The following is a 15,868-nucleotide window of genomic DNA, read 5'->3' as shown; positions in this document are numbered from 1 at the left end:
TCTCTTCTAAGCTTCGATGGCTCACAGAAAAGACTAAGCGGAATGGAGCGGCCGTCGGAATGGCCACAACATTGGGCTTTCCTAGCCATTTGGAACAGCAGGTCACGGCCACCGTGAAGCCAATACAGCAATGATGACTTCTGGGTTCCAATTCCTAACTCGGGATCGTGGTTGCCCACGTAAAGCTTGCTCGTCGGGGGAAGGGCGGCATTGCCTTTGGTAAATAATCACTCCCTACCAGAAGGGTTTTGTAAATTTATATTCATAAAAAATCTCTAATCCACTGGCTTAAAGCGAGGCACCAGGGCCTTAACTTTGCCATGGAAACTGGAATTTGCAACGCCCGTCATGAACCGCATTTCTGTTCATGATTGTTCTTGGTATCGGCTTTGTCAGGTTGACTCATCTCCCATTGCCTCCTGGTCACCCATCCACAGGTATGCCCTGGAGGTTCGTGGTCTCCTCCTCTGCTTGCCCTTTCCCCACGGCGGCTCTTGGAGAACTCCATGCTGATTCTCTCCAAGTGTGGTCTTGCAGCAAGGTGGAAACAAGCACCTTCTCAGCCCCGGCTCCACGGCGTAGTGTGGCTCTCCTCTCCTCCAGGGAGATCTTCAACCAAACCCGCCTCAAACACTAGTTTGTAGCATGAGCTTCAATCTTCATGGCTACACAGAAGGCGGCCTTGTTCAGCTGCTTTGACTGCACAGACAGAGCATCCTCCTTTTCAAGCATGCAGAGCCAGGCAAGACAGAATTGTTACAGAAATCCCCCATGTCATAGGCAGAAAACGAGTCATAATGCAGGAAGCTGGAAAGTCTGAATCTTAGGAAGCTCACCGTGAGATGCTCCCCTCAAACTCCCCGGTGCCACTCGGGAAGCCCTGCCCTGCCATCTTTTACAACATGGCTGATCCAGTGACTTTTGCCTAGAGCGTGCTGCCGGGGACCATACACTATGTCAGTACCTTGAACCTTGACATGGCTGATGGGTGAAATCAATGACATGGGAAGATTCAGTTAGGGACCTAATGAAGGACAAAGAGCCTCCTCCAGGGAGATGGAAATTCTTCAAAGACAGAGAGCCACTCACTAAGTCAACAATGCAAATTAGAACCAGGACCATAGATGTAGAGCTGGGAGGAGCCTTAAAGGCCATCTACTTCAACATTTTACAAATGAGGAAACTGAGACCCAGAGAGATGGAGAGACTTGCCTAACTAATATATCACATGGGGAGAGCTAGAAGGCAAAATCAGATTCCCAATAGAACCTTACCTTCCATTACATGCAGAATTTAACTTAGATCTTATGAAAGAAAAAGTGGTGGGAAAATGATTTAATAAAAAGGTAAAATGTCACCCACAGCATCAACTCCCTTCTTTTTCTAACTCCTACTGCTAATGGCCATGAGAAGTTTCACTATAACTTTGGTAAGTCTAAAAAGGAAAACATTTGCACAATGATTTGCTTTGAAGCTACCCTCAGTTTACCTAGGCACTCTCGTTTTCTAGTTCTCACTTTACAAATAACCTTGCCTGTGAGTTCTGAAAAGGTGGAGAACTATTATCACCACCACACACTGGGGTTGTTATTCATGATTAAAAAAAACAACAATGGATAAATGATAGATGACTCTCTGCTGACTGTTTTGACAAGTGATTGACAATAAAATTCAGGTATAATATTGAAAAATTAATATTATACCAAATGTAATACACTAAATGTAATATTTAGAAATTTGTTTACAAATATAAAATTAGTTAAAAAAATATTGTGGTCATCATCTATAAAATTAACTCTCAAGTCAGGAGTCTGCTAGTGCTCTTAACAATTAGGTTTTTAATAAAAATGGAGATATAGGAAAACAGGAAATAGACAGAAAATATCACTTATCTAAAATAATGCCCTGAGCCAAATCAGGAAGCCCAAATCCAAAGCCACCAAACTGCCTTTGCCTGCAAAAGACCCTTGAATGCACAGCAGGCACCAGAGCTCCCGCTCAAGACTGTCTTTCACCTTTTCGCCAGCCCAGAGAGAGCAAGAAAGCTCCCCTCATGCACCACACCTTTTTACTCCTGTCCTCCCCTCCATCACGCAAAGTATGCACATAAAGTGGGATGCGGAGTCGGACAAACTTGGGGAGTGGTTTCTATCTACACACAGGGATCTTTCCTTCCTACCCCTGCTCTCCCAACATGTGAAGGATCACAAATCTAGCTTCCTAAAGATGAGCATGTATTATCAGATGCATAACAATTAAGCACAGCCAGGTTCCCCAAAGAGAATGTCATCTTTCAAGTCTTCTTAGTCTTAATTCCAAACCACCACCATCACTTCTCAGCCTTTTAAGATCAAAATGTAGTACCAACCAGCTGCTTACTTAAATGAACTTTGGTATCTGTGACCACTAGATGGTCCGGAAATGGATCTAGTGATCCAAGGAAATGTGTGAGAGTTTACAACACTAGGTACTGATATTAATGTCATCTCAATTATTTTTCTAAAAAAGTCATTCAACATTTGACTTAAAATTTCACAGATTTTATAAGAAACCAGTCATTTTAAAAGGGGGGAAATAAAGAAGCTATGAGCTAACAGAGTTCTAACAATTTATGGAGATCATATATTCTAACTGCATTTCTTTTTCAAAAATTTTTATTGGCATTTCATGCGAGTTTGGCCCTCACCACCCACCAGGTAATGGGTGAAGTCTCATACCTAACTTACACATCAAGGGTCTGATCCACAAGATGGCTGGCCAAGGAAATCAGCTGGGATTAAAAAGATTAAAAAGATAAAAAAGGTCCTTTAAGTCCTGTTGGATTAATAGGGAATCAATTTGCTTCTCTGTTAAAAACTGCTTAGTTAAAAACTACGGTCATTGACAGATACCAAAAGAATCTTCTTTGACACATTTGTAATAGTATCTATAATGTATTTTGGAGGAAACATGAGAAATGTTCTAATGTTATCAAAATAAATTCTAGTCTTAGATATATTACCATAATAGTTAGGAAAACAAGTCAAGTGATTTAATCTTAATTAATCCAACTAGTTATGGGTTAATTAGTTAAGCCAACTTTTGTTTAGGGTTTATAAAAATTTTAAAGTAGAATGAATGCAGTAGTGTGAAGACACTTTAGCTTACAGTAGGTGCTAAATAAGTGCAATTAGTAGTAGTAGTAGTAGTAACAACAGCAGCAGCAGTGGTAGCAGTAGTAGCAATAAAGCTAGACTTCTTCCCTCAACATTCCCTCCTTTCTCTATTAACAACTCGGTTACTACAACTACCTAAGTGTATGTCTTTGAGCAACTTATTTCCTCTTAAGACTTTGTTTTTTTATCTCTAAGGAGAGAAAGTTATTCTCTTTAAGGTCTCTTCTAGCTTTAATGCTCTATAATTTCCTTAGTTTCATTTGATTATACTATGCTTCCCCTTCCTTTTCTCAATACCACCCATATTACTTCTAGAATACCAAAGAGGGGAGGGTAAAGAAAGGGTTTAAATAGTTATTAGTCTTCATCATTCATTTACCAGGAACAAAGCAAAAAAAAATCCTAAAATCTCTACCCTTAAAGAGTTTATATTCTGTAGGGAGAGAGAATATAATCGTATCCAGATATATACCAAAAGCAATACAATGTAATTCGGGTGGCATAGAAAAGCCTTACCTAGAAAGTGCTATGTGCAGTTTGAAAGAAACTGGCCATTGTAAATGGAAATGAGGAGGGAGTGCATTATGGGACTGGGAAAAGGAGTGGGAAGTGAGAGATGGAATGCTCTATGAGGAATAGCAGGGCTAGTTTGGATAGATTGCAGAGTTTATGAAGGGGAGGAATGGATATGTTTATACAGGGAGGTTAGAGGCAGGCTTTGCAGGACTTTAAATTTCAGGAGTTTATACTTGATTCTGGAGGTAATAGGGAACTTCTGGAGTTTATTGAGTAGGAGCCTGGTGTAGACTGACGTGGGTATGTCATTTTGAAAACTGTGTAGGCAGATTGAAGAGAAACCAATTAGAAGACTTTGAATAGTCCAGGCAAGAGGCCCTGTGAACAGAGAGAAGGGTTCTAAAAGGTAAGTGTGTATATGGGGAAGGGGAACCGAGGATAACTCTGAGACTGAATCCAGATCCCTAGAAAGAGGACAATGAGCTCACAAATGGCAGCAAGACAGCCATACTACTGATCCCAGGGTTTAGGTCTACCCAGGTCTACCTCTCTAAAAACCCTGTTTATCTCCAATACCAAAACATAAGCTGCTATTGATTTCACTCAAAGAACTTACAGCCATAGGGTTTAGGACCAACAAATCAATTCCTGCTATACCGAAGTTGTCAGAATTGCCAAAAAGCTTTGGTCATGAACATAAATCAGTTAAAATATTTCCCACCAAGAGCTGCTTCTTAAGAATTGACTGTAAGAGGAAGAGAAATAAAGCACAGGGAAGGAAGAAGTGGTGCAGGAGGGACCTGACTTACCCTAAATGACTGTTGGAGTGATTTACTGAACAGTGATCTTGTTCTACAAGTACTTTGTTGATGAGAGCACCAGGAAAATGCTGCCTTTTTTTCCCTCCTTAGTGAACAAGTTCACTTAAAACTTCATACTCACATGCAGCTAATTTGTAATGGCTCAATCTGGCCAAATATAGCCACAGCCATGGCTGGCCCACAAAACTGCAGTTGTGAAGGCTAATTGAGATTCTTCAGGAGAACTCCTCAGGCTCTGCTAGTCACACAATGCCTCATTAGGCATTCTGCACCTCCCCCTTCTCCAGAGCCCAGTGTCTGACTCTGCTTGGCTGGAGTTTATGGCTTGTCCCAATAGGCTGCTGTTAGTTTTGGGGGTGGTAGTTTTCTTTTTGATCCTCAAGTAAAGTTTCATGTAAAAGAACTGAATTAATTATGTTAGGATAGAATGTGTGTGTGTGTGTGGGGCGATTTCCCCATCTCCACCCTAAACTAAAATATGGGCAAATTTACATACAAGCCACCCCTATGAAAAACTACACTTAATAGTTAAAAAGAGTTTTTATAAAAACAAATTTTATTATAGTAGAATTGGGGGACTAAAGTTCAGGAGACTATTATATTCAGAAAATTAATTTTCTTCTCTTTTCCAGTTCTCCATAGAAACTGTACTTGAATTTGGACAATTTGGAGCTATACTTCTGAAACAACTTAGTCTCTTAAAAAAAACAACACAACCTCAAACTAAAGCCTGCAGGGATCTGCAGAATTAGTAATCATTGGCAAGAAAGTGCTTATTTTAAAAGTTAATTACTAGCCAAATTTTTTAAATTCCAATTGTAATTTCAGAAGAATATTTATTTTTAAGAGACTAAAACAGAAAAATGTCCACAAGAGCGAACATTACAAAACTTGTACTTAGCTATATCAATGTAGGCTTATGTACAGATTATCTTTAAAATATTCCATTTTTGCTCTCTTAAGAAACATTATCAAAGGACTTGTGTAGACCTGAAGTATTACATCACTAAAAAATGATTAATACTATCTGGTAAAAATGATTAAATCCTCTTGATAAATGTAATACTTTAGATAAAAGACATTTTCTTTCCTTGTAATATCTTAAAATCATCTTTCTTTTCCTGTCTTTTTTTTTATACTTTTAAAAAATGTAGGCGAGACTGATTTTGGATTTCTGTTGACATTTTAAGGAACGGACTGTAAATTGAAATTCTACTGATGACAGATTTCAGCTTTTAGTCTATTTTCTACTATAAAATGAAACCCTCTTGGTCAGAACACATATTACTAGTTTGGTGGTTTACCAATGAAAGTGACACTGGCAATTTTTAATTCACAAAGGATTAAACAGAGAAGACATTCATTGTACATACAATATTACAATAAAACAGATTAGCTGTTGAACAATGAACACCAAGACAAAACATACATACACAAACAAGAATCACAGGACAATTGTACCTTTTGATCTCTCCATAGTATTTCTATGGCTACAGAGAGAAAAAAATTACTTTAAGTCTCACATTGTTTGAAACTGCTAAGGAGTCCTAAAGCATGTTGTGCCATTAAATACAATTTTTGCAAGTAAGAAGGCTGTGATTTGTCTTATTTTCCTCTTCCTTTGAACAATCAGTTATCCGATAGCTAGGAAATAATTTGGCTTATGTAACCAATTCCACAAGCTCAAAATGGCAAACACTATTTTCACCATTTAACTCAGGTGGAAGGTTTTTAAAAAGATTATACCAAAAATTATTTTTCTCCACAGAAACCATCATACAAATTAACACAACATTTCTATTTGTAAATCAGAATGGTTCAAAATATTAGGACATTAAAAATGGGCAGGGTATGAGATGGGGGAAACAGTGATATTTGCCACAGGAAATATCAGTTTAAACTGATATAAAAACAGAAAATTGAGGTATAAAACATACTTGAAAGTTCAACAAATAAAATCCATGCAAATCTGTGATGGGAAAAAAAATCTCTAAATACCTTATAGTTTTCTTTATTCAGATTAGACATCTCATATATACCAGTTAGTCTAGAAAAATACATTTTTTAAAAAAAATCTTCAGCAGACCATGCTCCCTGTCACAAAATCTTCCAAACCTGTTTCAATATACAAATCAATCTACATTAGTAATGAAAAGAAATTCTTGAAGTTAGCAATCTCATTTTCCATTCAACAACCAGTCAATTTACACATGGGTTTTCACTACTATACTGTAGAGTTAGAATTCTGTAATACATTTTCCCAATGTATTCTGTACATATTAAATAACCTAAAAGGCTCCTCATGTAGTGCATTAACCATTTAGCAAGTCTATTCAGTATTTTTCCAGTACCATTTGCATTACAGTGATTTGCCTGCAAATGTAATTATAATCTAAAAGTGCACACAGTTAGCGTTCCCAAGTAATAGCCTGTTTCTTGGAGGAAACCTAATATTCACTGGAAGGATTACCTATAGCTAATATAACCATGATTAGAAATGTATGACTAGAATATACTCTGAGACTATACAACACAATTATATACATAAGTTGAAGGTCATTAGGTCTTTAGCCTATATTTACAGTCAAATAAGTTCACTACCACAGGGTCATATCAAGAACTCAGTATGGCAGCAGATAAAGTCAGCATTTAATTAGGATTATTAGCTATAATTCGGAATGGTATACAAGGTAGGACAAGAAATACCTTGAACAACTGACTTCTGTTAGAGAAAAACTCCAGTATGTCCCAGAAAATACCCTTTGATGGATATACTTATGAGTTCAGTGTCTGAAGTACTATTAGCATGCTGCTCTGTCAAGCAGCTAAGACATCCAGTTTGGATGCTGTGCAGCAGAGTAAAAGACAGCAAGCTTTTAATCAAAGGATTATATCTGGGGAACTGTAAACTACACTGACCACTGTTAGCAATAGTATCAGACTGACAGCAGGTCACTGCATGCAAAAATCCTGAAAAGGGAATACATAGGTTTCAAAAAATGATACATTTCATTTTGCTCAAAATGCCCTGAAAGAGTTCTCAAAGTAACCAATAGTGGGTATTATCCTATTAAGTGATGAGCCTAAAAATGAAGAAAAACAATTCCAGATCTTCAGTCTGAGAACAACCTTAATCTTGGTTTTCTATCCAAGAAATCCAGTGTATGTATTATGTATTCTATGCTAGAATTGCGAATTTTAATTTTGACAAATGTTTATAGTGTAAAACTCAAAAATATTCAGTGAAATAAAATCAAATAATTTAAAATGTCAACTTGCAATAACAGCAACAAACATGAAGGCCTAGACACACCTTGACCCTTCTCCCAGCCGTCCTTCTTTCCCGCCTCCAAAAAAAAAAAGTGCAAAAACATTGAGCTGTTGGCTTGGTCCACAAACAGAAGACATCATGTACAAAGATTTGCAATCTGATGGAATCTGACTCCTCCCTGGTTCTGTCTCCAATAAGACTCAGCGCCCGAAGATGGAGTTCAGTTCCAGAAGAATTAATTCCACAATCTGATTTTGGTATACAGTATGAACTGCAATGTTACCAGTCTCTTTCTCTGGTTTTAACAGAGTGGGACCAAAAACAATTGCTACACTCTGATAAGTCATTCGATTTTTTTCTCCATTTTCTACAACTCTGAGGAAGAAAAAGAAATTTTTGTTTTAGAACTGGCAATATATTAAAAAGAAAAAAAAGGAAGTAGAGGAAAATTCCAAATGTATTGCAGTGATGGTAGTTTTCATTTTGTAAAACAAACTAGCAATTCTGATTTCCTTCACTGAGAAAGTTACTGAGTCAAACACAAATACTATATATTTACTAAAGATCCAATTTCAGTTCAATTTCATATGTGACTATTTTGGGTAAGCATAATTTGAGTATATAGTTATAAATACTCTCAAAGAAATTTTTTATAGTATTTTTAAAAATTAGAGAACCGTTTCCTGAATTGGGCCTAACTTCAAGACATATGCCTTACAAATAACATTTTGTTTATTTCATGCTATTTTTTAAACTTAAAAAAACAAACTTTTTTTTTCTTCAGCATGAGAGTATTCGCAGTATGAGAAGTAAGAATTAACTCTTCAAGTAAGTGGTTATGCATTCAATAAAGCCTTCATAACCTTAATTTAGAGGGCATCCATATCAACTCATTTTCTAAAATTTGTCTCCCATTAATGGGGTGGGGCTTACCTTTTTAGGTGTCTGAAAAGAACCTGCATGGTGTCTTGATTTGGCTTTGGCAACTGTTTAATTAAATCTCTGACAGCACCAACTCGCTGTCTTGGTTCTTGTTCTAAAAGAGACAAAAAATAACTGAAGATTTTGTAGTTAATTCTTAAGGATTTAAAAATGGGGGATGGGGTGGGATGGGGGGGTGGAGGGGGTAGCAGGAGCCACAGCCCAGAGGTGGACATTCAGTAATACACAGTGCCACCTAGTGGGCATGTTTGAAATTGCTGAAGTTGGGCAATTCTGCTCTAAATCTTAAATGCTTATGGAAGTTTCAAATGAGGGAAAAATACACAAAGGAGAAATTGATTTCTGTGCAGAATTTATAACTACTGTTCTTTATAAGTTTCTGAAAGTATTTTATACTTACTAATTGCATTAACAAAGTCATTAAAATGATTAAATGTAAAGAGAGGCTCTGGTAGTTCTCTAAAAAACATTTTGAGTGCTCCAGTGATGACATGAATATCTTCCCATTTACTATCATTCAAATCTAATTTCTCATCTGAAAGAGAGTAAGAATATGAATTAACTCACTCCAAAAGAATTATAAACTTGTTCATACCATTTAACTAGGTGATTCCATTACTGGAATTATAAAGAAGACTACTGAGAATAAAAAGAGCCCTATCTATGTGAAAACATTTACAGAAGCAATATTCTAACCTCTAAAAACTGGAAACAAACTGTACATCCAATAATTGGGGAAATTGCTGAAGAAATTGTAGTTTGTGCATATAAATATTAACATATCATATAGAGAACAACAAATGATCCAGATATTCAGATAATCTTGTATGAGGTGATACAGAGAACAAAGCAGAGTGAAAGTATAATATACACAATTATGCAAACAAAGAAAACTTTAAAAGGCAACAAAACTCAGCCAAAGGTCACTGGACATTACTGTACTAACTTACAAAGCATATTCTTTCTTTTCCTTTAACAACTTGTAACAGTTAAAATTTAGGGGAGATGGGGAGACTGAGGCAGGTAGAAATTAGTTTCTCTCTGCAAGAAGTATTATATTTTTTAGAGGTTTATTAAAGGTTAAAGATTAAAGAATATACAAGTAAGAAACATGTGCCTAGGCCAGAGGCCTAGACAAAATAACCTCACATCACGCAAGAGACGCGCCTGCTCTAAAACCAAAGTCCAAAAGAGCCAAGAGCCCCTCAAAAGCCTTTGAATCAGCTTAAATACCTTCTCGATCTCGGCCCAGGTGAGATTACAAGGCATTCTGGGAAAGTGGAGCAAAGGCTCATGGGGATTGTAGTCCTGTATTCGAGTCTATTTTTTTACAAACTAGAGAACTACTCAAGAGTAACATTGCAGGGACTATTAGTCACAACTACTTTTTGCTACTTTATTAAACTGTGAATGATGTGACTGGGAGTATACCTGCATTATGTAATAAAATTTGTCAATTAAAGAAATTTTAAAATATAAATTTAGTGAAAATAATTTTAAACAAACTCTATCAATAATTAATATTTATCTTGGCTAAAAGAGGTCAAAAGAAGCAAAAATAAAGACAGGAATTTAGATTTACGGGAAATATTGTTGTAATACATAATGTATAATAATGATCCTTACCATGATTAACTGTGAATCTTAGTTTCTGTATCACTGCAAGATTGCCACTTACTCTATATATCCCATCAATATCCAAACCTAAAAAAGAGAGATGGAGAAAGGTGTTTGAAATTCCATAGAGATTATGTTAAAAGGGTGATTTGTCTCTCTGGGTTATACTGTCCTGATTTCAAAAATTTATCATTAACATTACCCTAAATAAAACTTAAGAGACAAACACTTTAAACTAAATGGGTTCTGAGGGGCCAACTTTTAAATTAAAAAACTGGCTTTGGTTTAGAAGAAAAAAATTTACCTGTGGGCCTTGCTGACTAACTACCAAAATGTTTAACTTCATAAGAAATAATCTACATTGATGCCAATGTGTAATTTTAACAATTATTACTCTTGTTCTCCAAATAAATTAGTATTTCCTGAGCATACTATATATGCCAGCCACTGTGAATGTTAGGGATACAAAGTACCACAAAAAGCCTCTAGCCTCAAGTAGCTCACAGTCTAATGGAGTTGAGAGAGTGTGTCAATAGTACCTATAAGCAAGATATAGACAAGATAAACTGGAGACAAGGAGCCATTTCAAAATTTAGCGATGTAACTGTAACTATTAGTAAATTTAAAATAAATTTCTAAAGTCTTTATTACAATTAGGTTGACACCCAAATATATTTTATAAAATGTATGAGTCTGTCCATAGCATGTAATATACAGTAAAAATAAGCACATGTCCCACTTCTTGTCTCCTGAAAATAGTTTTGGAAAAACACAGGGAATCAAACAGATATGAAAAGAGTTAATAATTTGACAGAGCTTTTATGATTAGACTTAGACCATTCTTCAAATTTACACAAAAAAGTCGATATAGCTTATAGAAATTTGCCAGGAACACTTTATTCCACTTTAAGAATTTAACATTGGGATGTGTGGGAAAGACAAGAATTAAACTGGGAGGAAATGATTACTTCATCTGTGCATGTAATTTTTGGTGTTATAAATGGTATAATCAATTAAATGAGATATCTTCAATGTACTATAAGCCTAACTGAGATACTTACATATAAGCCAAGGTCTTGTTTTACAATATAGTGGTTAGAAAGTTAGGACCAACAAATTTAGTTAAAGAAATGAAATCCATGTAGAGTTGTATTAAATTTCATAATAAACTAAATTATGCTAAAATACTCTCCCCTCAGTAATATGACCCACACCTATCTGCTACAGTCAAAACACCCCTCCAGTTAACCTTATCTCTCCCTTCATTATTTGAAGCAACTGCCAATTCAGACTCCCTTCAAAGGGTACTACACATTCTGTTAATTATTTCCTGAGTATTCAATATCTATCTGTACTATGTTTAGTTAAAACAATTGTATCCATAGTCAAGGTTTATCCTTTTGAGTGCCAAAATGCTCCCCAACTTGGAACCCAAATCTACTCTCTTTACAGAGAGTTTTAAGGCAGCTCCCTCACACCATCCTCACTCAATAAACTGCCAATGATTAATGTTCTAACTGTACAACAATAGATGCTAACTTATCTTAACAAGTATTTTTCCTACCATGTTCCTCAACATGTTCAATGCATAACTTCACAAACTTTGGCACTGTACTGTTCTCTTTCTGACACAGATTTGCAAGATTGGATCCAAACACTTGATCTGAAAAACAAAAGAATAAAAAGGGCAATTTTAAAAATAACATTCTTCCTCATGTAAAACCCAGTGGAATTGCATGTCAGCTAAGGGAAGGGGTGGGGAAAGGGGAGGGAAAATGTTCTAAATTGACTAATTAAATAAAATTTAAAAAAAAAGAAAATACAGAAGGCAAAAAAATAACATCTTCCAATAACAAAATGACAATCTGATCCAAAATTAAATGTATGAAATTAATAAAATTATGTAATAAAATTATATAAACATAAAGCTTTTGAAGACTGATTTATTTCACTTTGAACTTCCCAATGCAGTTTTAAAATTCTAATCAATGAGTCAGCAACAAGAAGACAAAAACCTATTTTAAGTAGTGAAGAGATAGAAAGCTCAAATATCAGTCATTTTGATATAGTAATTATAAGGCTAATGTGTATGGATGACAAACTGGGGTATATTTCTGGTTCATTTCTCAGATTAAGATAAAGTTCTGAGTTAATGACAACAAACTCATGTTTTTCTGGGAAACTCATTTCTTTATTCACAGCACAAAAATGTTCATAAGGATATTTCCAGTACTTTATTTAGATTGGTCAACTTAGTTTAATTCTCTACAAAAGTCTTTTCAACAGTCCTTTCTAGTAAACTCATTTATGTTTTAGATGAAATTAATTGGGATAATGATTGCATACCTCTATTGTGGAAGAAAATTAATTCCCAAAGACATGTTCTTTGTTGGAAATTAGATAATCAGAGATATAATTAAAATAGAAGCTTAGGTGTTCTAGGATATAATATAAAGGAAAATAGTCATCCTAGAAAATTATCATAACAAAAGCAGAAATAACATTCTATTAAGAAAAACAACAAAAATGCCATTTCTCCCAAGGTGTTTGGGGGAATCTTGGAGAGTAAGGATTGGATTGAAATTAGAAGAAGGGTTTCAATCTGTGCTCAGGCTGGGAAATCTGTTGAGGAATAAGGGAATGGTGGTGGTGGTGGTGGTGGTGGAGGTGGAGGTAGAGGAATATGAGGGCGAGGAGTGGTGGAAAACTGACCAAAACACAAAATCACTCAGAATGGGGGAAATTCAACCAAAGTACCACACCTCTCACCCAAATCACCCAGAAAGGTCTAAATCAGGCTCACCACCTAGACCAGGCAACTAAAGCATCTAGTGTGACTCCTAGTGACTCCTAACTGCTCCCTGAACCCTCCTTTTCTTTTTTCAATCTCCCCACCTATATGCCTCAAATTTTTTCTTATAAGGGTAAAAATTTTAAATTCTACAAATACAAATAAAGGGATTCAAGTACAAACAAGTTAGTATTAATGTGTTTCTGTAAAAATATAACCAGATGATCAATCTATAAGTTTAAATGGTTGTTTTGAGCATAATAAAGGGAAAAGCATTAGGGACCTGAAATGAAAGAAAAAAGGACACAGTAAGAGTAGAAACCAATTCAAATTTGAGTCTTCACAACTTTGTCTGTGGTCACTGTAATCACCTTTATCACGTGTATAAGAAAAATATTTGAGTGTTTTATAATTTGAGATGTAAAAAGCGGCCAGCCCTGCTTGGAATGTTTTGTGTATCTTCTTTATTATTTTGTGTTTAATATGACTGACACAGAAATCATCTGGAATAACTGTTTTTCAAACTGTAAAAATCTTTTAAGAGAGGCAACCTTAAATAGTAGTAAGCAGGCTAGCCCTGTAATCAGGCATCCCAAGTTTGAATCACTGGGGTCACTAAGAGGAAATCACATCTCAGCAGCTATATTGACTTGTTTTTCATCTATGGGAACTAATACACTTTTGTACTATCTATTGCCTCAGTCTTATAAAGAGAGTGCTTTGTGAACCTTAAAATGCTCTATAAACTAAATTCACCTTAAAACATATTAACTGCTAAATCTGGTGATGCAAATTATGATTATGAATGATACTGAGAGAAGAAACCTGAAGAGAACTTAAAGAAGCCATGAAGTCCTGAGTGGAGACAGGGAGGTGCTGAAAGACTTGAGAATATTGGTAGTCATTTCTTCATTAGAATTAGAAGTTACAAAAAAAAAGGTGGAATAGCTATGTTGATGATGTTTAATACTTTGCTTTCTTGAACACAGCTTAGAAGTCAATTCCAAGTGAACAAATACTTATTAGATACCTATGATAGAAAGAATACAGCTAGTACCATGCAAGGCTATTGGAATGATAGTCTCTCAGCTAAGAAAAGACAATGAAAAAAACAACACCTATCTATGTGGGCAATGAGATTCGACCAAAGGGAATGAAAGTGAAAGTGAAGGGAGGGGAAGAAAAAAGTCTAGGAAAAAATAAACATTTGGATACAATGGAAGACTTCAAGTAGGGAAAATAAGTACTAATTCATAGAAGGAAATAACTGGGAGAAGCCGAAATGCCAGCTCTGCATGCTAATGTGCAGGGAATGGGCTGTAAATAAGACTTCAGCTCTGAAAGGCAGTTATGTCCCTAGGCTCACTGGGATGGGACCCCTACCTAGAATGACACTTATTAATGGAAGGGCACAGCCAGTCATTTTCTCACCATCTATTCTGCCATGAACCCTTCCCATCCCCAGAGACTGATCTCAAAAGACAATGGTTTGTAGGTCTTGCCTTTGGAACTGTGACAGGGGGATGGGGTGGGGGGTGTCTCTACTGTTTTGGATGCAAACCCCAAACGAGGCTAGGGAGTTTCTCTATTGAGCCAGCTTCTGCTATCATTGCTACAGGAAGGGAGTGCCAATCAACTCTCTAATGTTAGTGACTTCCCAAACCATAACACTTGCTCACAACCAAAATTCTCCTCTCTTTGCCCCTATTAGAACACAAGCTCCTTAAAGGCAGGGTTGTCTTATGTTGATATTACTAGCACCTGACACATAGTAAGCATTTAATGATTGCTCATTCATTCATTCATTCATTCATTCATTCATTCATTCACAGAAGACATCTTGTAGCAAACTAGTACTAGAAGTCAAGAAGATAGATATCTAGATGTCAATCCATAAGAATCCTGAGAAGGGACAAACGATAATGTTTGAGTGAGGATAAAAACGGCAGAAAAACAAAGTGATCCTGTTGAGCATTAAACAGAATTCCAGGACAGATGCAGTAAGCAGTTGGTAAGTTTCTAACAAAACTCAGAGGAGAAAAATGATGTAATAAATAAAGGGCTTTGGTTACCTGCTCTGCTCAGAAGTCACATTCCCCTTAAAGAGTCTAAGGGACATTGTCTCTCTAGAACTCATTTCAATAAGACACAATTAATGATGAAAAACATAGGAAAAACAATTTTTGTATAAAAGAATAGATTTCTATTACTTTTAAAAAACTACTAAGATATTTAAAAAAAACCTACTAAGATAGTGCTGCTATAAAGCTGAATATTTTGACCTCTGATATAAACAGGAAAAGAACTTTGTTTTGAGATACACTACTATGAAGAAAACAGCCTTCAGATAAGATATGAACAGTTTGGGGGAGAAAATGATCTGTGATATCAAGAGAGGACTTGGATCTTGTGTCAACAATATAGAATGATGCCTTGATAGTGAGAGAGTAGTTGAATGCTATAAAGAAAAAGATCTTGTATTTACTAAAAATCAAGAGCTTTGAGTATAAAGAAAGGGTTTTAGGGCACCAACATTCTCAACAAATACCTATAAACTTTCACTTACTTCTGAACTTCCCAATCTTTTACTCCCTGAAACCCTGACAGGACCATCATCTTCCTTAGAATAAACCTCCCTTCTTCGGTGTGCTCACCTCTGTCCACTGCAGACTACCTGCACTTCCCAGTTCCTACTTTTCCCCTGTGCCCTCAGAAAGATGCCAACCTACTGCTAAATTTCCCGTTTTTTCCTTGA

The 15,868-nt window shown here is 36.0% G+C and overlaps 1 protein-coding gene across 19 annotated transcripts in view; it reads right to left on the bottom strand.

The window, feature by feature from the left end:
- Positions 1 to 241: 241 nt before the first annotated feature.
- ARHGAP12 (Rho GTPase activating protein 12) overlaps positions 242 to 15,868 on the bottom strand; it is a 146,112-nt gene continuing 130,485 nt past the window's right edge. For all 19 annotated transcript variants that reach the window (XM_007504786.3, XM_007504781.2, XM_007504782.3 and 16 more), the window contains 5 exons: positions 11,887 to 11,985; positions 10,332 to 10,409; positions 9,106 to 9,240; positions 8,697 to 8,799; positions 242 to 8,138 (listed from right to left, as the gene is read on the bottom strand). In XM_007504786.3, the coding sequence (XP_007504848.1) occupies positions 7,964 to 8,138; positions 8,697 to 8,799; positions 9,106 to 9,240; positions 10,332 to 10,409; positions 11,887 to 11,985 (590 nt within the window). In that variant the 3' untranslated portion in view covers positions 242 to 7,963. The remainder of the gene's footprint in view (positions 8,139 to 8,696; positions 8,800 to 9,105; positions 9,241 to 10,331; positions 10,410 to 11,886; positions 11,986 to 15,868) is intronic.

Source organism: Monodelphis domestica, chromosome 5, assembly GCF_027887165.1.
Source record: "Monodelphis domestica isolate mMonDom1 chromosome 5, mMonDom1.pri, whole genome shotgun sequence".
NCBI lineage: Eukaryota > Metazoa > Chordata > Mammalia > Didelphimorphia > Didelphidae > Monodelphis > Monodelphis domestica.
Note: the sequence above shows the minus strand (reverse complement) of the source record. Positions and strands in the feature narration are given on the sequence as shown.